At 64.2% G+C, this 24,738-nt stretch overlaps 1 protein-coding gene across 1 annotated transcript; it reads left to right on the top strand.

The window, feature by feature from the left end:
* On the top strand, nucleotides 1-24,164 carry ABCB8 (ATP binding cassette subfamily B member 8). Its single transcript, XM_074985385.1, has 16 exons — nucleotides 1-101; nucleotides 741-1,005; nucleotides 1,171-1,326; nucleotides 1,810-1,904; nucleotides 2,067-2,172; nucleotides 2,330-2,491; nucleotides 3,551-3,636; nucleotides 10,154-10,251; nucleotides 10,667-10,772; nucleotides 10,870-10,903; nucleotides 16,456-16,592; nucleotides 17,274-17,368; nucleotides 18,550-18,683; nucleotides 20,370-20,517; nucleotides 20,860-21,110; nucleotides 22,588-24,164. Exons 1-16 carry the CDS (start codon nucleotides 1-3, stop codon nucleotides 22,666-22,668), a joined length of 2,055 nt encoding a protein of 684 aa, XP_074841486.1. The 3' UTR covers nucleotides 22,669-24,164.
* Nucleotides 24,165-24,738: the final 574 nt, after the last annotated feature.

The following is a 24,738-nucleotide window of genomic DNA, read 5'->3' on the forward strand; positions in this document are numbered from 1 at the left end:
ATGCTGCTGCTGCTGGTGCTGCGCGGGGCGGGTCGCGGGGGCTGCGGGGTCCGGGCGGTGCTGCGCCCCCCGCCCGCCCCCCGCCCGGCCCGGACGGCTGGGTCCGTCGCGGCTCGTAGCCGGGGGGTTGCGGGGAGTCCCCGTGCGGCGCCCGCCCCCCGGCCCCGGCCACAGGGCGCTGCAGCCCCTCCGGGGGGCGTGGGGGGGGGGGGGTCCTGTCCCGGCCGGGGGGAGGGGTGCCGGGCCCGTCCAGGCTGTGGGGCAGGGGGCGGCCGGTCCAGGCGGGGGGAGGGGTGCTGGGCCGGTATGGGGGTGCCGGGCTGGTCCAGGCAGGGCGGGGGGCTGTGGGGCAGGGGGGGGATGTGGGGGAGGGGTGCCGGGCTGGTTCAGGCGGAGGGGAGGGGTGCTGGGCCGGTATGGGGGTGCCGGGCTGGTCCAGGCAGGGCGGGGGGCTGTGGGGCAGGGGGGGGATGTGGGGGAGGGGTGCCGGGCCGGTCCAGGCGGGGGGAGGGGTGCTGGGCCGGTATGGGGGTGCCGGGCTGGTCCAGGCAGGGCGGGGGGCTGTGGGGCAGGGGGGGGATGTGGGGGAGGGGTGCCGGGCTGGTTCAGGCGGAGGGGAGGGGTGCCGGGCTGGGCCCGGGGGCGGGGGTCAGGTCCGGTCCGGTCTGGTCTGGTCCAGGTGCTGGTGAGCCGCACTGTGGCTGGGCGCTGACCCGGCTCCTCGCCCCGTCTCCTTTCAGGCACGTGGTACATCGCACTGGAGGCTCCTGCTGGCTGCAGGCCCCCCTGGTCCCGCCTGGCTACCCCCTGGTGTTGGGCCGAGCCACAGCCCGGCTGGTGGGGCTGGGCCTGGGGGCTGGCCTCTGTGGCAGGGTCGCTCGCTGCCAGGAGGTGGGGAGCCCCCGCCTGTCTCCCGCCAGCCCCCAGCCGGAGCCCCGCTTCGACTGGGCTGAGTTCTGGAAGTTCCTCCGCCCACAGCTGCTGGCCCTGTTGGCAGCCGTGGTGGTAAGAGCCCCGCGAGCGCCAGGCAGGGGCACAGAGCCCTGCCCCCCGCGGTATCAGCCACTCCCAGCCCGGCGGCTCCAGGGTCTGCCCCCGTCTGAGCCACACGTCCCCAGCTGAGGCCCCCTCCTGGCCTGGCTCAGGTCTGATCTCGCTCTCTGCCTGCAGTTTGCCTTGGGCACGGCCCTGCTCAACATCCGCATCCCCGTGCTGCTGGGGGAGCTGGTGAACGTGGTGGCACGCTGTGCCCAGCAGCACGTCGGGAGCTACCTGCGTGAGGTGCGCCGGCCTGCCCTGCGCCTGCTCCTGCTCTACGGCCTGCAGGTGAGGCGCGGGGGCCGGACTGTGCTCTCCGACCCTCCCCCGATCGGCTCTAACCGAGAGATGCAGCCGCTGCCCCAGAGGCCGTGGCGTGATCTGACCAGCAGATCCCTCAGTTTCGCCGGCACCCAGGTTGAAATGAGCCCTCCCCGAGTCTGCCCAAACGCCTGGGCCTGACCCCCTCGAGCAGCGAGATTTCTGCTGCGGAAAGTCACAGCAGCGGCAGAGCTGGCGGCTGGTCCTGCAGCAGGACCGGCAGGGTCGCAGCTGTGCGGCAGGGCTCGGGGGCCGCCTCGTGTGGGTGCTGCAGCCCCTCCCGTTTCCGGGCCTGGCCGTGCCTCTGAGGCAGGGATGCGAAAGCCGCTGCCGGCCCCAGCTGCCTGGGGTGGGGTGGCACTCGGCAGGGCTGAGGCTCTGTGGGACCCCGGGCGGCTTCAGCCTGGGGGTGGTGGGACTGACCCGCTCTGTCCGTTTCTCGGTGCCCAGGGGCTGCTGACGTTCAGCTATATCGTGTTGCTGGCGCGGGTCGGGGAGCGGGTGGCCAGCAGCATGCGCAAAGCTCTCTTCGCCTCACTGCTGCGGTGAGTGCCCCTGCTTGGGGGCCGCGGGGGGGAGAAGTGGGGGCAGGGGAATGGCTGGTGGGGGTCGGGTCCATGGGGGGGTGGTCGGGGCGTAGAGGGGGCTGAAGGCAGCCACTCGTGCAGGCTCCTACAGCCCCCGCTGGCGCCCGTCTCTCCCCACAGGCAGGACGTGGCATTCTTCGATGCCAACCGGACGGGGCAGCTGGTGAATCGGCTCACAGCTGATGTCCAGGAGTTCAAATCTTCCTTCAAGCTCATCATCTCTCAGGTGAGGCCCATGGGAGCAGCTTGGGGGTCCCCCCCATGGCCCCAGCCTGTCCCAACCAGCAGTTCTTCCCCCCGTGGGCTGGGCAGGTGGGGCTTCTCCTGGTGCTGCTGGGGTGGGGCTCTCTCCTGCACCCCGCCAACTGGCTCTCTGCTTGCAGGGCCTGCGCAGCGTCACGCAGACCGTGGGCTGCTTTGTCTCGCTCTACCTGCTCTCGCCCAAGCTGACGGGGCTCCTGCTGGTGGTGGTGCCCAGCCTAGTGGGTGCTGGCGCCCTCATCGGCTCCCTCCTGCGCAGCCTCTCCCGCCAGGCCCAGGAGCAGGTAACACGTGCAGCCTAGCTGGTCCTGGGCCAGGCCATGCCTGCAGCCAGCCCTGCTGTGGGGCCCGGGCTGGAGCGGTGCTGGCAGTGGGCTTGTAATGGGGTTCGGGGTCCCCAAGCTCTGCCCCCCAGCCGCAGCCGGAAGTGACTCTCTCTCAGCAGGTGGCAGAGCTGCCGTGGCTGCTCCTGGCCCCGGCTTATGCTATGGGAGGGGCCTGGGGGGTACTGCTGAGTGTGTCTGTGCTGGGCCAGTCGCACAGAGGCAGGGCTACCTACCCCCCAGAGGGGGCTCCCCCCCCCCCCCCCCCCCCCCCCCCGCAGGCGTCAGACCAGTCACTGAGCTCCTTACGTTCACCCACCGTCCAGCCAAAGAGCGCATGAGCCGTCCTTCGCGTGCTCCAGTCCTCCTGCGCCGCCACCAGCACAGCTCCTGAACCCCGGTCCCCATTCCTAGCCCAAAGGGCCAGGCGCGTCCCTGAGTCAGTGCAGACCTGAGGCTACCCTAGAGAGCACGCTGGGCCTGGCCGGGAGCCTCTGGCGTGAGATGAGGCAGAACGGGTAGAGAGCCACAGGGCACACGCCGGCCGCGAGGTCCTTTAGGGGCGCTGGAGTAACCCGTTCTGGGGTGTGTCGTCCGGCCCTCGTTGAGCGTCACTTCCTTGCAGCGCTCCCGCAGAGGGGGCGAGTGGGGAGCCTCTGTCCCAGGCCGGCGTTCTCCCAGGGAGAAGTACAGCTACAAAGTGGAGCGTGCGTGAGTCCCCTGGCCAGGCCTGACTCGGCCGTCGCTCCCACACTGCTCCGCGGGCGACGTGCCGTGTCAGCCCAGCACTCCGCACCTGGCACTGGCCGCCCGCGCCACCTCCCTCTGCCGAAGCAAGCGCCTGGAATGCGAGCACAGAGTCAAGGCGCCAGACTTCCGATCAACGGGGTCAGCGACTTCTCGGCCCAAGGCTTGCCGCAAACCTGGGGCAGGGGTTGCAAGCGGAGGGCTCTGCTCGGCTTTCGGCACAGGAAGGCCCAGGGCTCCCAGCAGGCTGCCCACCGTGACGTGTCTCTGCAGGTGGCCAAGGCCACGGCAGTGGCGGACGAGGCTCTGGGGAACGTGCGGACGGTGCGGGCTTTTGCCATGGAGGACAGAGAGGTGGCGTAAGTACTGAGCAGTAGCTCTTGTCGTAGCCCTGCCTGGCTCTTGCCAGGCCCTGGCATGCGTGCTCATGCTGCCCCCATCCCACATCTCCCAGGCCCTATGGCAGCAGTGCAGGGAGGAGGGCGGGTTCCCCCCAGCACAACGGGTGCTGGGCACGGAGGGGGCGGTGCATGGAGGGAGGGGGGCTGGCTCTCCCCAGCACTAGGGGGCGGTACAGGGTGTGATGGGGTGGGGGGTGCGTGTGTGAGTCAGGCTGGATGTCTGAGGCAAGCAGAAGCTCCCAGTGTCTAAGGATGACCCTGGGGCTACAATTGGCAGGTAACACCTCTGCCCTGAACAAAGAGGAGGGAGGAGCTGAGCTGGGTTTTGAATCGGGGGTGGCAGTTAGCGGCTGCGGGAAGAGGGAGCTGGAAGGCAGCCAGCCTGAGGAGGGGGGAAGCTACACCCCAGAGGGGCACCTCTCGGGCTCCTCTCCCCAGGACGGGTTGGAAGGACTGTCTCTGGCTGCTGTACTGTCTCTTCTGTGAGAAACTGGGCATCTGTTGCCTAATAAACCTTCTGTTGTACCTGCTGAGTGAGTGTCACTCCTGCCAGCGGACAGGGTGCAGTGCAGGGGGACCCCTGAACCCCATCACACTGGTGTCAGAAGTGGGATGCACTGCACCCACGGATGAGCTCCCAGCAGTGGCTGGCTGAGCGCAAGAGAAGGAAGGAGCCTCACAAGAGCCAGAGAGGGAACAGAGCAATTCCTGCAGCTGCTGCTGGTGAGTGGATACCCTGGGAGACAGCGGGGAGATGGATTGTACCCGACTCCTGAAGGCAGAGCTAGTGGGGCTGTGCAGAGAGAGGGGCCTGACCCTGGGGAAGGTGACCAAGGCCCAGCTGATTGCCCAGCTGGAAGAAAATGACCGATCCGGGGGGGGCAGAGCCTGTCCCGGCAGAAAGTGACCGGTCACCCTTGGGAAGCGTTTTGGATACTCCAACAGGAGCAGGGGCTCGACGCCGTCAGACAGACGCGGTGCCCGCCAGGTCTCACTCAGCTAGCGGTGGTCCATCGCGGGCAGAGTCCCCCGCCGCAGAGCTGCGATGGCTGGAGCTCGAGGTGAAATTAAAGGACCTGGAAGCCCAGGAACAGCAGAGGGAGCGTGAGCACAAGGGCCAGCTACAAGAGAGACAGCGGGAGGAGAGAAAGCAAAAGCGTGAGGAGAGAGAGCGGGAGCATGAGCGGGCCATGGCAAAGGCGAGATGCCAAGAGGCCCCAGCTGCGGTAAGCGGGGAGAGGGCCAGGCGGCTCGGGGTGGCCAGTCACTTGGAGGCGCGCGTGCTGGCCCAGTGTCAGGACCCAGGGGACATGGACGAGTTCCTTACCGCCTTTGAGCGAGCCTGTGAGTTGCACGAGGTTCCCCCAGCTGAGTGGCTCCGGCACCTCACCCCCTTGCTGGGCCAGAAGGCCGCAGCGGTGCTCAGCCAGCTGGTGGGGCTGCAGCCTGGGGACTATGAACGGTTCAAACAGGCCCTGCTGCATAAGTTCGGGCTGACTCCGGAGATGTACAAGAAGAGGTTCCAGGAGGTGCAGAAGAGGCCAGAGGAAACCCATGTAGATACAACCGCCCGCCTGAAGCAATACTACCAGAAGTGGGCGTTCGGATTGGGAGTCCAGTCCGTAGAGGACCTGATCGAGCTGGCGGTCGTGGAGCGATTCTACAAGATGTGCGCACCTGACCTGAGGGTGTGGCTCGTGGACCGGAAGCCAGGGGACTCACACGATGCAGGGAAACTGGCAGATGACTTCACAAACAGCTGGGCCAGGTTTGAAAGTGAGCCCCACAAAGAGAGGGAGTCTCGGAGAGAGAGGGAGTCCCGCGGGGAGAGGGAGTCCCGGAAAGACCGAGAATCTCAGAGAGACCGGTCCCTAACTGTACGACAGAGGGGACCACCTCTTGGGCGAGCCCAGGAAAGAGGGGCCAGCCACCCACCCCCCAGAGAGCCAAGCAGAGCCTGCACAGAGCAGCCGGCCCGAGGGACACAACAAGACCGAGGCTGTTATCGCTGTGGGCGAAAGGGGCATAGAGCAGCCCAGTGCCTCAAGTTCCCAGACAGGTTGAGCAGGCCGGGGGGTCATGGAGTCAACTGGGTGGAATCCCAGAAGCCAGAGGGGCTGGCGGCCAAGGCGGGTGGTGCTGACAGTGGGCACTTGGATTGGGCCGAGTCCGCCCCACAGACCAGCTCCTCAGGGGGACCAAATGCTCAGAGGTCAGTTTACAGAGTGGGGGCGGCAATGCCTCTGTGGAGCAAGTGTCTCAAACACCTCGAGGTAGACGGGAAAAAGGTCACGGGGTTCTGGGACACAGGCGCTGACGTGACGCTGGCCCGACCCGGGGTGGTGGCACCGGGCTGCATGATACCCGATTCCCACCTGACGATAACAGGAATTGATGGGACCCCTTTCAAGGTGCCCATGGCGAGCGTGCACCTGAAATGGGGGAACAAGGAAGGCCCCAAGGAGGTGGGCGTGCACAGCCATTTGCCGGCGGATGTACTGATGGGGGCTGACCTTGAGAACTGGCCAGGTGAACGCCCTCATGCCCTGGTCCTGACCCGTAGCCAAAGAAAACAAGGGGTGCGCTCCCCAGATTCAGGGGTACAGGCCCAGCCAAAGTCACAGGAGCCACAGGGGCCAACCCTAAGAGAAAGGGGGCCCCCAAAAACCAGATCTCACAGGCCAGGGATGCTGGAGCCAGGCAGGGATGGGGAAGTAACATCCGCCCCTGCCCCAGCCGAAGAGTTCCAGGCAGAGCAGCAGAAAGACCCCTCCTTGCAGAAGCTGAGGGAACTGGCCAGTCTCAGCCCAGCTCCACAGCTGGGGGAGGGCTGCAAGGAGAGATTCCTGTGGGAAAAGGGATTCCTGTACCGGGAGTGGGCTCCCAGACGCAAAGCGGAGCCATGGAAGGTCCAGAGGCAACTGGTGGTCCCCCGAAAGTACCGGCGCAGGTTGCTGTACCTAGCCCATGATGTCCCGCTCGGAGGACACCAGGGGATCCACCGCACCAGGAGAAGGTTGTTACAGAACTTTTTTTGGCCAGGGATCTTTGCAGCTGTCCGTCTGTATTGCCTGTCCTGCGATCCCTGCCAGAGGGTGGGGAAGACCCGGGACAAGGGGGAAGCTGCCCAGAGGCCACTGCCCATCATAGAGGAACTTTTCCAGAAAGTGGCTATAGACATAGTGGGCCCCTTCAGCAAGGCAACGTGTTCGGGGAAGAAATATATTTTGGTGGTGGTAGATTTTGCTACGCGATACCCAGAAGCAGTGGCCTTCACCTCTGTCAACGCTAACACTGTGGCGGATGCACTGCTGTCCATGTTCAGCAGAGTGGGGTTCCCCAAGGAGGTCCTCGCAGATCAGGGGTCCAACATCATGTCAGCCCTATTGCAAAGCTTGTGGGACAAGTGTGGGGTCCGGCACACCTGGGCCACAGCCTACCACCCGCAGACCAATGGGCTGGTGGAGAGGTTCAATGGGACTCTGAAGCAGATGCTGAGAACCTTCATGAATCAATACCCCCATGACTGGGACAAGTACTTACCCCACCTGCTGTTTGCATACAGGGAAGTGCTCCAGGAATCCACGGGGTTCTCCCCGTTTGAGCTGCTGTACGGAAGGAGGGTCCGGGGACCCTTGGACTTGCTCAGAGAAGAGTGGGAGGGGACAGCCTCTCCTGAAGGGGAGTCAGTGGTACAGTATGTACTGACCTTCTGGGAAAAACTCACCGAGCTCATGGGCCTGACCAGGGAGAACCTCTCGATGGCCCAAAGGAAGCAAAAGATCTGGTATGAGCGTAACACCTGGGCCCGGGCCCGAGCCTATGCCACCGGGGACCAAGTGATGGTACTTATACCTGTGCGGCGGAACAAGCTGCAAGCGGCCTGGGATGGGCCCTTCAAGGTCGTCAAACAGCTGAATGACGTGAATTATGTGGTGGAACTGTCAAACCGGGCCCACAGCCACCGGGTCTATCATGTGAACATGATAAAACCTGACTGGGACAGAGAGAACTCGGTGCTGGCCGTGTGTAGATACTGGGAGGGGCAGGGGGATGATCCCGTGGTGAATTTACTCGCAATGACTGGAGCCGGCTCCTTGCTGGAGTCTATTCCCCTCTCAGACCAGCTGACCCCTGCTCAGCAGACGGGGATCAAGGAGGTGCTGCATTCGCATCAACAGCTGTTCTCGGACAGACCCGGATGCACTGACCTGGCTGTCCACAGAATAGAGACAGGCACCCACGCCCCTATCAAGTGTGTGCCATTCAGAGCCACAGGGAGGACGGCTCAGGACATAGAGCGGGAGGTTGAAGACATGCTGGCTCTGGGGGTGATCCAACCCTCATCCAGCCCCTGGGCCTCTCCCGTGGTGTTAGTCCCTAAAAAAGATGGGTCTGTTTGGTTTTTGTGTGGACTATCGCAAGCTTAACGCCATCACTGTCTCGGACGCCTACCCCGTGCCCAGGCCTGATGACCTTTTAGACAAGCTGGGGGGAGCCCGTTACCTCACCACCATAGACCTCACCAAGGGGTACTGGCAAGTGCCATTAGACCAAGATGCCCGGCTCAAGTCGGCTTTCATCACTCCTGTGGGGCTCTACGAGTTCCTGGTCCTGCCCTTTGGCCTCAAGGGGGCACCCGCTACCTTCCAGCGTCTGGTGGACCAGCTACTGAAAGGGATGGAGAGCTTTGCCCTGGCTTACATGGACGACATTTGCATCTTCAATCAGACATGGGAGGACCATGTGTCCCAAGTCAAGCAGGTGCTGGACCGACTCCAGAAGGCTGGTCTGACTATCAAGGCAGGGAAGTGCAAGGTGGGGATGGCTGAGGTGACCTACCTGGGCCACAAGGTGGGCAGCGGCTGCTTAAAGCCAGAGCCAGCTAAAGTGGAGGCTGTCAGAGATTGGCCCACACCCCAGACTAAGAAGCAGGTCCAGGCCTTCATTGGGATGGCGGGGTACTACCGGAGGTTTGTGCCCCACTTTAGCTCCATTGCAGCCCCCCTCATGGAGCTGTGTAAAAAGGGAAAGCCTGACAAGATGGTCTGGACCGAGCAGTGCCAAGAGGCCCTCTGCGCGCTGAAGGAGGCTCTGGTCAGGGCCCCAGTGCTGGCAAATCCAGACTTCAACAAACCCTTCCTGGTGTTCCCCGATGCCTCAGACGTGGGGCTGGGGGCGGTGCTAATGCAGGTGAATGACAAAGGGGAGAAACACCCCATCGTGTACCTGAGTAAGAAGCTGCTGTCCCGGGAGCAGAACTACGCAGCCATAGAGAAGGAATGTCTGGCCATGGTGTGGGCTGTGGGGAAGCTGCAGCCACACCTGTTCGGACGGCGTTTCACCGTGTACACCGATCACTCACCCCTGACCTGGCTGCATCACATGAAAGGGGCCAATGCCAAGCTCCTGCGGTGGAGTCTGCTCCTGCAGGACTACAACATGGAGGTGGTCCACGTCAAGGGGAACAACAACACCATAGCCGATGCCCTGTCACGCAGGGAGCGCTCCGAACTTCCCCAGGTCACTGGCTAAGTGACCCCGCTCAGTTTGGTCTGGAAGGGGGGAGAGATGTGATGGAGTGGGGGGAGTGCATGTGTGAGTCAGGCTGGATGTCCGAGGCAAGCAGCAGCTCCCAGTGGCTAAGGATGACCCTGGGGCTACAACTGGCAGGTAACACCTCTGCCCTGAACAAAGAGCAGGGAGGAGCTGAGCTGATTTTTGAATCGGGGGCGGCAGTTAGAGGCAGGGGAAAAGGGAGAGCTGGAAGGCAGCCAGCCTGAGGAGGGGGAAGCTACACCCCAGAGGGGCACCCCTCGGGGTCCTCTCCCCAGGACAGGTTGGAAGGACTGTCTCTGGCTGCTGTGCTGTCGCTTCTGTGAGAAACTGGGCATCTGTTGCCTAATAAACCTCCTGTTGTACCTGCTGAGTGAGAGTCTCTCCTGCCAGCAGACGGGGTGCAGTGCAGGGGGACCCCTAAACCCCATCACAGGGGTGTGTGTGAGACTCAGGCTGGATGTGTGTGTGTGACAAGCAGAGCAGCTCCCAGGGCTAAGGATGACCCCGGGGCTATAAGCTAGGCTGGCAGGTAACACCTCTGCCCTGAACACAGAGCAGGGAGGAGCTGAGCTGGGTTTGAATCTGAGGGGCAGTTAGAAGCTGGGGGAGAGGGAGCTGGAAGGAGCCAGCCTGGCGAGGGGGAAGCTACACCCCAGAGGGGCCCCCCTCGGGCTCCCCTCCCCAGGACGGGTTGGAATGACTGTTTGTGCTGGCTGTACTGACCCCTCTGTGCTGAGCTGGGCCCTGTCACCTCAAACTTCCTGTTCTACCTGCTGAGCGAGAATCACTCTTGCCTGTGGACGGGGGGCAGTGCTTGGAGACCACTGAACCCCATCACACAGGGCAGCTCAGTGAAGAAGGGGTTGCAGCTACCAGCCCTTCCCCATGTGGGGTTTCAGTCTCTCCTGCCTTGCAGCCTTTACTCCCGTGAGGTGGAGCAGTCGAGCTGGCTGAGTGAGAAGCTGGGTTTGGGCATCGCCGTTTTCCAGGGCCTGTCCAACATGGTGCTGAACGGTGAGTGGGCGCGGCTGGGCTCTGGTCTGGCTACTGCAGGCCTCCTGCCCACCATGCTGCTGTTGGGCCCCGGGCATCCCCTCTCCTGTCCCTGTGTGTGTGGCCCATCCCCCCGGAGCTGTGTGGCTGTGACCCCCCCAGCGCTGCCTTGGCTCTGCTGCCTGCAGAGTGCCGGGGAGCCGACTGCCTGGCACACAGGGAATGCCCATGCGCCCCAGGCACGTGCCCCATGCAGAGCCAGCCGTACGGCACTGCCTCCTGGCCTGGGCCAGCCCGCCCGGGGCAGCCAGCCAGCAGCCTCTGCAGGACGCTGGGGCAATGCTCGGGCCTCGCTGGGCAGGAGGACCTGTGCCAGCCAGTGCGCCTGAGGGCAACGGGCTCCTCCCATCTCCTCCTGTCGCACTCTCCCCTGCAGGCATCGTGCTGGGCACCATCTTTGTGGGGGGCTCGCTCATGGCTGGGGATGAGCTGTCGCCTGGAGATCTCATGTCCTTCCTGGTGGCCTCCCAGACAGTGCAAAGGTGAGAGAACAGAGGTCATGCGCTGCACCTGGCGGGGTGTGTGTGTCTCAGCAGGCCCGGTGCCGACCAGAACCCTTCTCCCCTTGTGTCTCGGCAGGTCCCTGGCCAACATCTCCATCCTCTTCGGACAGGTACGTGGGGCCGGTCTGGCCAGCCGCCCCCTCCCTCCTCCCCTGGAACAGGAGGGGGTTTCTGGGCACAGCTAGGGAAATCAAACCAGGGGTCTTTGCTTAAAATCCAGCCACTTACAGCCCCAGGCTGGGATTTCCTTCTCACTAATGCCAATCCAACCAGCCACCACAGCACCTCTGCCAGCTCCACTGGCCAGAGCCACATGAGCAAACCCGCAGACTGCCCAGCTGCTCTACCAGCCCAGACCAACAACCCCCAAATCAGGTGAGAAGTTTCTAAAACTCACTTCACCAACTCCACACAGATTCTTCCAGGCCCTAAAGAATCATAGAACAATAGAGCTGGAAGAGACCTAAAAATGCCATTGAGTCCAGCCCCCTGCCTTAGGCAGAACCAAACCCATCAGATCAGCCCCACCAGAGCTTTGTCAGGCCGAGACTTAAATGCCTCTCGGGATGGAGACTGCACTACGTCCCTGGGTAGACCATTCCAATGCATCACCAGCCTCCTAGTGAAAAAGTTTTTCCTAATGTTCAACCTGGACCTTCCCAACCGCAACTTGAGACCATTGTTCCGTGTTCTGCCATCCATGACCACTGTGAACAGCCTCTCTCCAGCCTCTTTGCAGCTTCTCTTCAGTAAGTTGAAGGCTGTTATCAAGTCCCCCCTCAGTCTTCTCTTCTGCAGACCAAACAGTCCCAGTTCCCTCAACCTTTCTTCATAGGTCATATGCTCCAGCCCCCTAATTATTTTGGTTGCCCTCCACTGGACCCTCTCCAGTGTATCCACATCCTTCCTATAGTTGGGGGCCCAGAACTGGACACAGTACTCCAGATGCGGCCTCACCAAAGTCGAATAAAGAGGAATAATCACTTCTCTGGCTCACCTGGCAACGCTCCTCTTGATGCAACCTAGTATGCCATTAGCTTTCTTGGCTACAACGGCACACTGTTGACTCACGTCCAGCTTCTCGTCCGCTACGTCTCCCAGGTCCTTTTCTGCAAAACTACTACCGAGCCAGTCGGACCCCAGCCTGTAACAATGCTTGGGATTCTTCCGGCCCAAATGCAGGACTCTGCACTTGTCCTTATTGAACCTCATCAGATTTCTTGCAGCCCAGTCTTCCAATTTGTCTGTCAGTCTGGACTCTGTCCCTACCCTCCAGTGTATCTACCTCTCCCTCTAGCTTAGTGTCATCCTCAAACTTGCTGAGGGTGCAATCGAAGCCCTCATCCAGGTCATTGATAAATATGTTGAACAGAACAGGACCCGGAACTGAACCTTGGGGCACTCCACTAGAAACCGACCACCATCCCGACATTGAGCCGTTGATCACCACCCGCTGGGCCCGACCTTCTAGCCAGCTTTCTATCCATCTTACCGTCCATTTATCCAATCCACATTCCTTTAACTTGCCGACAAGAATATTGTGGGAGACTGTATCAAAAGCTTTGCTAAAGTCAAGATAAATCACATCCACTGATTTTTCTCCTATCTACAGAGCCAGTTATCTCATCGTAGAAACTAATCAGATTGGTCAGGCACGACTTGCCCTTCATGAATCCATGCGGCCTATTCCTGATCACTTCCCCTCCTCCAAGTGCCTCAGAATGACTTCCTTGAGGAGCCCCTCCGTGATTTTTCCAGAGACTGATGTAAGACTGACTGGCCCTGGATCATCTTTCTTCCCTTTTTTAAAGATGGGCACTACATCTGCCTTTTTCCAGTTATCCAGGATGTCTCCTGATCTCCACGACTTTTCAGAGATAACGAGCAAGGGCTCATCAACAACATACTCCAACTGCCTCAGAGCCCTCAGATGAATTAGGTCCGGGTCCGTGGATTTATGGACATTTAGCTTTTTTAGATAGCTCCTGACCTGTTCTTTCCCCACCAAAGGCTGTCCACCTTCATCCCACAATGCATCACTTATCGCGTTAGTCCGGGAGCTGTCCTTGTCTGTGAAGACAGAGGCAAAGAAAGCATTAAGTACTTCAGCTTTCCCTACATCATCTGTCACTGGGTTACCTCCCTCATCCAGGAGGGGCCCCACGCCCTCTCTGATCACCTTCTTCTTGCTAACATGCCTGTAGGAACTTTTCTTGTTATCCTTCACATTCCTCACGAGTCGCAATTCCAGTTGCGCTTTCGCCTTCCTGATAACTGCCCTACGTTCTCGAGCTGCACGTTTATACCCCTCCCTCGACATCTGTACACGTTTCCAACTTTTGTAAGCTCCCTTTTTCTGCCTAAGTTTTCCAAGGATTTCCCCAGTAAGCCAGTCTGGTCTCCTACCATATTTACTTCTCTTGCTGTGCATTGGGACAGTTTCTTTCTGCGCCTTCAGTAGGGCTTCCTGAAAATACTGCCAGTTTTCCTGGACACCTGTTCCCCTCATGGTAGCATCCCAGGGGACTCTGCTCATCAGGTTCCTGAAGGAGTCAGTCTGCTTTTCTGAGGTCCAAAGTGTGTAATTTGCTGCTCTCTTTCCTTCCTTTGGTAGGATCCTGAAGTCTCCCATCTCATGATCACTGTGTCCCAGGTTGTCCCCCACCTCTACCTTCTCTATTAGTTCCTCCCTGTTTGTAAGCAGCAGGTTGAGCCGCGCACAACCTCTGGTCGTGTCCTTCAGCACTTGTACCAAGAAGTGATCCCCAACATTCTCCAGAAATTTCCTGGACTGCTTGTGTACCGCCGCATTGGTCTCCCAACAGATGTCAGGGTAATTAAATTCCCCCACAGTTACAAGAGCCCGCGATCCGGAAACTTCTCTCAGTTGTCTAAAAAAAGCCTCATCTATCTCATCATCCTGATTTGGCAGCCTGCAGCAAACACCAACCACCACATCTCCAGTGCTGCCTACACCACTAAGCTTGACCCATAAATTCTCACCAGGCTTTTCTCCCTCTATGTACTGGAGTTCCAAGCAGTCATAGTGAGCTCTCACATACAGTGCAACTCCTCCTCCTTTTCTCCCTTGCCTGTTCTTCCTGAACAGTATATACCTTTTCACGACAGCGCTCCAGTCATGAGCGTCATCCCACCAAGTCTGTTATTTCAATCAAGTCATAGTTCTTGGACTGAGCCCGGGCTTCTAATTCTTCTTGCTTGTTACCCAGGCTTCTGGCATTGGTATACAAACACCTTAGATAACCAGTCGATCTCCCCACTCTCACTACTCAAACCAGAGGTCCACTTTTGTTGTACATTCCTCTTTGCATTTCTTCCTGGCCTCCAAGTTCCTTTCTACCCACAGGGTTTTGGTCACCGTCCCCCAGCAAACCTAGGTTAAAGCTCTCCTCACTAAGTTTGCAAGCCTACTTGAGAAAATGCTCCTTCCTGTCTTGGTTAGGTGGACCCCATCTCTTCCCAGTAATCCTTGTGCCCGGAACAGCGTCCCATGATCGAAGAATCCAAAGCCCTCTCTCCAACACCACCTGTGTAACCATGCATTTACTTCCTCTGTTCGACGGTCCCTACCGAGCCCTTTCACTTCGACAGGAAGGATGGACGAGAACACCGCTTGCGCTCTAAATTCTTTGGCCCTTCTTCCCAGCGCCACGTAATCCGCAGTAACCCACTCAAGGTCATTCCTGGCCGTATCGTTAGTTCCCACCTGCAGAAGTAGGAAGGGACAGTATTCTGAAGGTTTGAGCAGTTTTGTAAGGCTCTCGGTCACATCCTGAACTCGAGCTCCCGGTAAACAGCACACCTCACGAGATTGCAGGTCTGGTCGGGAGATGGATGGTTCAGTCTCTCTTAGGAGGGAGTCCCCTACCACCACCACCACCTGTCTTTTTCTTCTGCAGGTGGTGGTCAGTGAACCCACACCCCTAGGACTACACATCCCCTGTCCTGCAGTAGAAGCAGTTCCCTTGCGATTTTCTTCCTGTGAGGCTCCTTCCAAAGCATTCACCATCACAGAACCAGTGGAGAGAGCCTGAAAGCAATTACTTATCTCTGTATCAATGGGGGACTCATTTTGTTCTAGAAGTTACATGCTGCCAGTTCTCTGCTTCATCCCTTACCGCCCTCCCCGGTTCTTCCACCTGCCGTGCTTGCAAGATTAAACGCTCCCTTCTGTCAAGGAGATCTTCATCCTCCCTGATTGAGCGTAGAGTCAACACTTGAGCCTCCAGTCCTCTAATTTTTTCTTCTAAAATGGAGACCAGCTTGCAGTTAGTGCAGACGAAATCCCTTCTTTTCTCAGGGAAGAAGACAAACGTGACCCATCTCGAGCAGGTAGCAGCAGCAGACCTGTCACTATCCGTGCCTGCCATCCTAGAACAGGAATTTAAAAGAGAGACAAGGGTCCCTGGCCCCTTCCACTCACTTCCAAACTCCCTGTTTGCAGTCCCCTGTTTGCTTGGACACTGCTTTATAAAGCCCTGAACTGCCTTAAAGTCCCTCCCCTTAGTGAGGCCCAGCCCCAGTCCCAGGTCCATACGTACTTGGATCTCACCCAGAACACCACGCAAAAGTCCGATCCTTTAGACTCTCAAATCAGAAGGTTTATTGATGATGAAAAGGGAAGAGCAGGATGAGAGAGAAATCGTTAGTGACAATTTACACACATCAGTTACAGCTACTGCTGCAGCCAGCGATGTTCTGTGCTGAACCTTGGAAGTCTCCAGAAGTCCACCCCGTAAGAGGCCCGAGTCCCGGTTACACTGTTTTAGTGACTGGAGAATTGTAGATCCGCCCGCCGGGCTCAGCATGCTGGGACATGGACCCCTGGAGACAGGCCCTTGAGAGTCAGTCCCCTGACCTAGGTGAGCCGCTGTGGCCGAGTGCCATTGGTTGCTGGTTTTGCCAGCCCACCCCAGACATTTACATGGCAGCTGGAAACTGTCTGGGCATCTCATTTCCCTCCCTTTGCTCAGCCCAGGTCACCCCCAGTGCCGAGACGTGGATTCGGTGTCCGAGCACCTGGTTTCCTCCCCACTGTTCAACCCATTGTCCCGGCTGGGGCCGAGTTCACAGCTCCCAGTGTGAGCTCAGCACTGAACATTGCTGACGCAGCCCCAGAGCTGAAATCTGTCACTTGACCTACACAGGTGGCACAGACGTGAGAAGCACACACAGACTCAGGAACTTGTCAGCTTTCGTTAGACGCCTCACACGGCCCCTTGGCCAATATATGGGGCTGGTAGACACCCTGGGCGGACAAAATGGCCTTCGTGTCCATCATGGAAGCGCAGTGACGTGACAGCCCGGCATGGCACAGGGTGGCGCAGGCAGGGGCTGGGGACAGCTCCAGGACAGCAGAGCCAGCCCCAGCCTGTGCTGTTGGGGAAGGCACAGCTGGCTGGATCCTGACCTGGGGATCGGTCCACTCCAGCATGGCTGTGTCAGCCAGGGGCTGAGGCCCTGACCCTGACCCTGGGCCCTGTGCTGGCCCGGCCTTCTGGAGCCCCTCCAGCCCAGGCAGCCGTGTAGCCAGCCGGGGGGGCTGACCTGGGGCCTGTTCAGGGCCTGGTAGGACAAGGGGCCATCCCAGTGGCAGGGAACCAGGGCCTAGGGCAGTCCCACCCCATTGCTGTCCCTGCAGGTCGTGCGCGGCCTCAGCGCCGGAGCCCGTGTCTTCGAGTTCATGACCCAGGAGCCGACGGTGTCCCTGTGTGGAGAGGGGCAGATTCCCAGCCACGCCCTGCTCGGCCGCATCTGCTTCCAGGATGTCTGCTTCAGGTGAGAGCAGAGCGACCGGGCGCCGCTCCCCCCCCCCTCGCCCGCTCCCCCCCCCTCGCCCGCTCCACCAGGCGCCGCTCCCCCCCCTTGCCCGCTCCCCCCGCCACCCGCTCCACCAGGCGCCACTCCCCCCCCTCGCCCGCTCCCCCCCGCTCCGCCGGGCGCCGCTCCTCCCCTTGCCCGCTCCCCCCCCTCACCTGCTCCACCAGGCGCCACTCCCCCCCCGCCCACTCCGCCGGGCACCACTCCCCTGCCCCCTCACCCGCTCCCCCCCCGCCCACTCCGCCGGGCACCGCTCCCCTGCCCCCTCACCCACTCTGCCGGGCGCCGCTCCCCCGCCTCGCCCGCTCCCCCCCTCACCCACTCTGCCGGGCGCCGCGCCCCCGCCTCGCCTGCTCCCCCCACTCGCCCACACTACCACTCTCCCTGGTTCTGCAGTATCCCTCAATCCATCCCAACCCGCAGCTCCCCCCGACCCCGCCATACTGCCCTCCGGCTCTGCTGTGTCCTCCGTGCCCCCACAGCCCCTGCTAGCCCAGCACTTGGCTGCCCCCCTCAGCCCTGCAGCCCCCCGGTGGGGTCTCCCCATTGGTGCCTCCCAGTCCCAGGCATGCAGGTTCGGTCAGGGCCTCCCCTGCTCCGCGTGGGCCCAGCCTAACTTCTCCGCTCTCTCCATTGCAGCTACCCCACCCGCCCCGGCTACCCAGTGCTAAAGAACTTCAGCCTCACCCTGCCCCCATGCAAGACAGTGGCCCTCGTGGGCGAGTCCGGAGGAGGTAACCCAGGATGTTTCTGAGCCCTGAGTGCCAAGAGGCTCCTGTCCCTCCTGGTTATGGGGGTGTGATGGTGTTCAGGGGTCCCCCCGCACTGCACCCCGTCCGCTGGCAGGAGTGACTCTCACTCAGCAGGTACAACAGGAGGTTTATGAGGCAACAGATGCCCAGTTTCTCACAGAAGCGACAGTACAGCAGCCAAAGACAGTCCTTCCAACCCGTCCTGGGGAGAAGACCCCGAGGGGTGCCCCTCTGGGGTGTAGCTTCCCCCTCCTCAGGCTGGCTGCCTTCCAGCTCTCCCTTTTCCTAGCCTCTAACTGCCGTCCCCGATTCAAAAACCAGCTCGGCTCCTCCCTGCTCTTTGTTCAGGCAGAGGTGTTACCTGCCAGTTGTAGCCCAGGGTCATCCTTAGCCACTGGGAGCTGCTGCTTGTCTCTCACATCCACCCTGAGTCTCGCATTTGCACTCCCCCCACTCCATCACAGGGGGGACCTGGGCCATGGGCCAGGCTGGAGCCAGGGTCTGTCAGGTAATGACGGAACAGTCCTGGCTCCCAGCCTGTGCTCCAACCACCAGTCCCTGCTGCCCCTGGCTCCAGGGAGAAAACCCAGGTGTCCGGGTGCCCAGCCCCCTGCTCTAACCACCACCCCCCACTGCCCCCCTGAGCCAGGGAATGAACCCAGGTGTCCTGGCACCCAGCCCCCTGCTCTAACCACCAGCCCCCACTGCCCCCCGAGCCAGGGAGAGAACCCAGGTGTCCTGGCACCCAGCCCCCTGCTCTAACCACCAGGCCCCACTGCCCCCCGAGCCAGGGAGAGAACCCAGGTGTCCTGGCGCCCAGCCCCCTGCTCTAACTACCAGCCCCCACTGCCCCCCGAGCCAGGGAGAGAACCCAGGTGTCCTGGCGCCCAGCCCCCCTGCTCTAACTACTAGACCCCACTGCCCTCCCATTTCTGGGGAGGGAACCCACGAGTCCTGGCTTCCACTCTACTGTAGTAGGCCCCACTGTGCCCCCGGCCGCCGCACATCGCGGGAGCCCTGAGGAGTGACTGTGTCGGGGGCGCCTAGTTCAGCCCTGCCTGAGGCAGAGCTCGGGCTGCACCGTGAGCCCAGTTCTGGCCTGCGGGGGCTCCCGGCGGGCTCTGGGGCACGGCCGTGGCTGCTCCAGTCCCCACCCCTTGCAGGGAAGTCGACGGTGGCGGCGCTGCTGGAGCGGTTCTACGAGCCCACGCAGGGAACGATCACGCTGGACGGCTGTGACCTCTGCCGCCTGGACCCCTCGTGGCTGCGGGGCCAGGTCATCGGCTTCATCAGCCAGGTGAGAGCTGGGAGAGGCGGAGAGTGGGGCGTGGTGGGGAGGGAAGGGAGGGGGGATCGGGGCCTGGCAGGGCGTGGCGGGGACGGGTAGCAGGGCAGGGCTTGGTGGGGGGGGGCATGTCAGGGCAGGGCATGATGGGAAGCGGGGCAGGGTAGGGCAGGGTGTAGCAGGGAGCGGGGCCTGGCAGAGCAGGGCGTGGCGGGGATGGGGAGTGGGGCCTGGCAGAGCAGGGCGTGGCGGGGATGGGGAGTGGGGCATGGTGGGGCGGGGCAGGCTGGGGATGGGGAGCGGGGCCCAGCAGGGTGTAATGGAGATGGGGAGTGGGGTGCACGGTGGGGCGGGGCAGGGCAGGGTGTGGTGGGGATGGGGAGTGGGGGTAGGGAGCGGGGCGTGGTGGGGATGGGGAGCAGGGCACGGCATGGCAGGAGTGGGGCACGGTGGGGCAGGGCGTGGTGGGGATGGGGAGTGGGGGTAGGGAGCAGGGCGTGGCGGGGATGGGGATTGGGGGTAGGGAGAGTGGCGGGGAGTGGGGCGTGGTGGGGCAGGGCGTGGCAGGAGTGGGGCACGGTGGGGCAGGGTGTGGCGGGGATGGGGAGTGGGGGTAGGGAGCGTGGCGGGGAGTGGGGCGTGGCGGGGCAGGGCGTGGCGGGGAGTGGGGCGTGGCGGGGCAGGGCGTGGCAGGAGTGGGGCACGGTGGGGCAGGGTGTGGCGGGGATGGGGAGTGGGGGTAGGGAGCGTGGCGGGGAGTGGGGCGTGGCGGGGCAGGGCGTGGCAGGAGTGGGGCGTGGTGGGGCAGGGCGTGGTGGGGATGGGGAGTGGGGGTAGGGAGCAGGGCGTGGCGGGGATGGGGAGTGGGGGTAGGGAGCGTGGCGGGGAGTGGGGCGTGGTGGGGCAGGGCGTGGCAGGAGTGGGGCACGGTGGGGCAGGGTGTGGCGGGGATGGGGAGTGGGGGTAGGGAGCGTGGCGGGGAGTGGGGCGTGGCGGGGCAGGGCGTGGCAGGAGTGGGGCGTGGTGGGGCAGGGCGTGGTGGGGATGGGGAGTGGGGGTAGGGAGCAGGGCGTGGCGGGGATGGGGAGTGGGGGTAGGGAGCGTGGCGGGGAGTGGGGCGTGGCGGGGCAGGGCGTGGCAGGAGTGGGGCGTGGTGGGGCAGGGCGTGGTGGGGATGGGGAGTGGGGGTAGGGAGCAGGGCGTGGCGGGGATGGGGAGTGGGGGTAGGGAGCGTGGCGGGGAGTGGGGCGTGGCGGGGCAGGGCGTGGCAGGAGTGGGGCGTGGCGGGGCAGGGCGTGGCGGGGAGTGGGGCGTGGTGGGGCAGGGCGTGGTGGGGAGTGGGGCGTGGCGGGGCAGGGCGTGGCAGGAGTGGGGCACGGTGGGGCAGGGCGTGGCGGGGATGGGGAGTGGGGCGTGGTGGGGCAGGGCGTGGCGGGGATGGGGAGTGGGGGTAGGGAGCGTGGCGGGGAGTGGGGCGTGGCGGGGCAGAGCGTGGCGGGGAGTGGGGCGTGGCGGGGCAGGGCGTGGCGGGGATGGGGAGTGGGGCCTGGCAGGGCGTGGTTGGGCGGGGAGCAGGGCACGGCGTGGTTGGGCGGGGAGCAGGGCACAGCGGGGCAGGGCATGGCGGGGACATGGGGCGGGGCAGGGCGGGGCAGCCCCACCCCGCCCCCCCGCTGAGCCCCGCCCCCCGCCTCCCAGGAGCCCACGCTGTTTGGGACGACCATCCTGGAGAACATCCGCTTTGGCAAGCCCGGTGCGTCCGACGCCGAGGTCTACGCCGCAGCCCAGCTGGCCAATGCCGACAGCTTCATCCGCAGCTTCCCCCAGGGCTATGGCACCGTTGTGGGTGAGTGTGGGGCTGGTCGCACAGGGGGGCTGTCTGTGGGGCTGGCGGCCGGGCGGAGTCAGGCAGCCCATTGCGGGGGGGAATCCGGCTGGGGATCTGTCACGTGTGCTTGGTGCTGGGCAGTGTCCTGAACAGCCCCACCCTAGTGGTGATGCGGGGATGGGGGGGCTGAGGGGCAACAGGCGGTGTCGGGGCGCAGAACCAGCGGCCCTGCCCCCCCAGGCGAGCGCGGCGTGACGCTCTGGGGGGGGGCCAAGGGAGCCCTGGCTGGGGAGGTGTGGGTGGGGTCGGGGGAGCCCCGCTGGCGGCCGAGGCGCAGACCCAGCAGCCCTGCCCCCCCAGGTGAGCGCGGCGTGACGCTCTCGGGGGGCCAGAAGCAGCGGGTGGCCATCGCCCGGGCGCTCATCAAGGACCCTGCGGTGCTGATCCTGGACGAGGCCACGAGTGCGCTGGACGCGGAGTCGGAGCAGGTGGTGCAGGAGGCGCTGGAGCGGGCCATGGCGGGCCGCACGGTGCTGGTCATTGCCCACCGCCTCAGCACCATCCAGGCCGCCCACCTCATCGTGGTGCTGGCGCGGGGCCGCGTGGCCGAGGTGAGGGCGGCCGAGGGCTGCTTCGGGGGGGCAGGGCCGTGCTGGTGGGGGACGGATGGGGGGTGAGGGTGGCCGAGGGCTGCTTCGGGGGGGGCAGGGCCATGCTGGTGGGGGACGGATGGGGGGTGAGGGTGGCCAAGGGCTGCTTCGGGGGGGGTGCAGGGCCGTGCTGGTGGGGGACAGATGTGGGGGTGAGGGTGGCTGAGGGCCGGTTCAGAGGTGGGGCAGGGCCGTGCTGGTGGGGGGGGCGGATGTGGGGGTGAGGGCGGCTGAGGGCCGGTTCGGAGGGGGGGCAGGGCCGTGCTGCTGGGGGGGCGGATGTGGGGGTGAGGGCGGCTGAGGGCCGGTTCGGAGGGGGGGCAGGCCCGTGCTGCTGGGGGTGAATGTGGGGGTGAGGGTGGCTGAGGGCCAGTTCAGAGGTGGGGTAGGGCCGTGCTGGTGGGGGGGCGGATGTGGGGGTGAGGGTGGCTGAGGGCCGGTTCAGAGGGGGGGCAGGGCCGTGGTGGGGGGGGGGCGGATGTGAGGTATGAGGGTGGCTGAGTGCCAGGTCGGGGGGGGGGCAGGGCCGCGCTGGTGGGGGACGGATGGGGGGTGAGGGTGGCCGAGGGCCAGTTCGGGGGGGGGCAGGGCCGCGCTGGTGGGGGACGGATGGGGGGTGAGGGTGGCCGAGGGCCAGTTCGGGGGGGGGGCAGGGCCGCGCTGGTGGGGGACGGATGGGGGGTGAGGGTGGCCGAGGGCCAGGTCGGGGGGGGCAGGGCCGCGCTGGTGAGGGGGCGGATGTGAGGTATGAGGGTGGCTGAGGGCCGGTTCAGAGGGGGGGCAGGGCCGCGCTGGTGGGGGACGGATGGGGGGTGAGGGTGGCCGAGGGCCAGGTCGGGGGGAGCAGGGCCGCGCTGGTGAGGGGGCGGATGTGAGGTATGAGGGTGGCTGAGGGCCGGTTCAGAGGGGGGGCAGGGCCGCGCTGGTGGGGGACGGATGGGGGGTGAGGGTGGCCGAGGGCCAGTTCGGGGGGGGGCAGGGCCGCGCTGGTGGGGGACGGATGGGGGGTGAAGGTGGCCGAGGGCCAGGTCGGGGGGGGCAGGGCTGCGCTGGTGGGGGGGCGGATGTGAGGTATGAGGGTGGCTGAGGGCCGGTTCAGAGGGGGGGCAGGGCCGCGCTGGTGGGGGACGGATGGGGGGTGAGGGTGGCCGAGGGCCAGTTCGGGGGGGGGCAGGGCCGCGCTGGTGGGGGACGGATGGGGGGTGAGGGTGGCCGAGGGCCAGGTCGGGGGGGGCAGGGCCGCGCTGGTGGGGGGGCGGATGTGAGGTATGAGGGTGGCTGAGGGCCGGTTCAGAGGGGGGGCAGGGCCGCGCTGGTGGGGGACGGATGGGGGGTGAGGGCGGCCGAGGGCCAGTTTGCGGGGGGGGCCAGGGCCGTGCTGGCGCAGGGCAGATGGTGGGGGGTGACGCATCCCTGGTGACACCCCGTCTGCCTGCAGGCTGGGACCCACACCGAGCTGCTGCGCCGGGGTGGCCTCTACGCCGAACTGATTCGCAGACAGGCCGCGGAGCAGCCCTGACTGGAGCCGTGCTGCCCCATCCGGGGCGCCCCCCTTCCCGGGGGCCTGATCTGGGGCTTGCCTGCCAGTGACGCTGGGTGTGTGCCCTGCCAGTAAAAGCCGGGTGCAGCCGGGGCTGTGTGCTGGGCGGGGGCCTGAGCAGCGAGGGGTGGGGAGCCAGGACCGCCGGCTCAGCTCCGCTACCATGGTGACTGCCGGGGGGGGGGCCATGCACAGGTGAGAGCTGCCCCCGGCCCCCCACAGGTCGCCCCTGGCCCCAAACAAGCCGGAGGGGAGGGGAAGGGAAGGGCCCCGCCTGGCTGGGCCTGGTGCTGAGTTGCCTCCTGCCCGCAGGGAGCCCCACCTGGCCAGGTGCCCAGCGCCAGCGCTCGCCTGCCAGGCCGGCTCCGCACAGGGAGGGAAAGGCCAGGCCAGGCCAGGGCCCTCGGCAAGGTTCCTCTGGGCACAGTGGAGAGCACCAAGTTGGGGCAAATTGCAGAATATGGGGGTAGCCCCAGCCCCAGCCCCAGCCCCAGCCTGGGGCCTCTAGTATGTCACCAACCCCGTCTCGTGCTGTTCCAGGCTGACCAGCAACACCCCCGCCCCCCGACTCCAGCTCCCCTGGGGCTGCAGCCCCGTCCCCTCCAGAAACCCCCCAGCAACTCCCCCCCAACTCCAGCTCCCCTGGGGCTGCAGCCCCGTCCCCCTCACACCACCCAGCAACACCCCTCCCAGCTCCCCTGGGGCCACAGCCTGGCCCCTACTCTCACCACCCAGCAACTCCCCCCCCCCCCCCACTCTAGCTCCCCTGGGGCTGCAGCCCAACCCCCCTCACCACCCAGCAACCCTCCCCCCGCTCCCCTGGGGTCCCAGCCCAGCCCCTTCCTCACACCACCCAGTGAACCCCCGACTCCAGCTCCCCTGGGGCCACAGCCCGGCCCCTCCTCACACCACCCAGCACCCCCTCTACTCCACCTCCCCTGGGGCCACAGCCCAGCCCCTCCTCCCAGCACCCACCCCTCACTCCAGCACCCCTGGGGCCGCAGCCTGGCCCCTCCTCACGCCAGGGGCAGGTGATGTATTCACACAGGTTCCTCCCACCCCAGAGGCCCAGCCCCAGCCCCAGGGTGGTGTGTACCCCAGACCTGGCTCCTCCGTGCCAGCCCTCGAGTGCAACCTGTGCTGGGCTCTTAGGAGGAAGGGGCTGGGAGTGAAATAGGTAAAGCCAGGCCCATTCCGTACCCCTGGCCCCCGGTGCAGGCTGCAGCAGGGGCAGCGCCTCTGGCTGCGCCCCTGGGCCGGCTTGGCGACCCCAACACGGCAGCGTGGGGAGCAGCCCTTTCTCAGGGGGGCAGAATCTGCCTGGCCGTCAGCACCATGAAGTGCCGGCTGGGCTGGGCTGGACACCTCCCTCTGCCTGCCGGCTTTCCAGCCGCTCTCTGAAGGGCTTCACCGCCCAGCAGGCTCCCGGCAATCGGGTGAAGCCTGACGGCAATAAAACCTGCCCCCGGGGCTGGGATGGTGGTGCAGCTGTCTTTGTCATGGGCAGCCAGTTGTGATGGGTTCAGGGGTCCCCCAAGCTCTGCCCCGTCCGCAGGCAGGAGTGTGATGGGTACAGGGGTCCCCAGGCTCTACACCCCATCTGCAGGCAGGAGTGTGATGGGGTTCAGGGGTCCCCAGGCTCTACACCCCATCTGCAGGCAGGAGTGTGAGGGGGTTCAGGGGTCCCCAAGTTCTGCCCCTGTCCACAGGCAGGAGTGTGAGGGGGTTCAGGGGTCCCCAGGCTCTACACCCCATCTGCAGGCAGGAGTGTGATGGGGTTCAGGGGTCCCCAGGCTCTACACCCCATCTGCAGGCAGGAGTGTGAGGGGGTTCAGGGGTCCCCAAGTTCTGCCCCGTCCACAGGCAGGAGTGTGAGGGGGTTCAGGGGTCCCCAGGCTCTACACTCCATCTGCAGGCAGGAGTGTGGTGGGGTTCAGGGGTCCCCAGGCCCTGCCCCTGTCTGCAGGCAGGAGTGTGATGGGTACAGGGGTCCCCAGGCTCTGCCCCTGTCCACAGGCAGGAGTGTGATGGGGTTCAGGGGTCCCCAAG

This window comes from Carettochelys insculpta, chromosome 2 (assembly GCF_033958435.1).
Source record: "Carettochelys insculpta isolate YL-2023 chromosome 2, ASM3395843v1, whole genome shotgun sequence".
Taxonomy (NCBI): Eukaryota; Metazoa; Chordata; order Testudines; family Carettochelyidae; genus Carettochelys; species Carettochelys insculpta.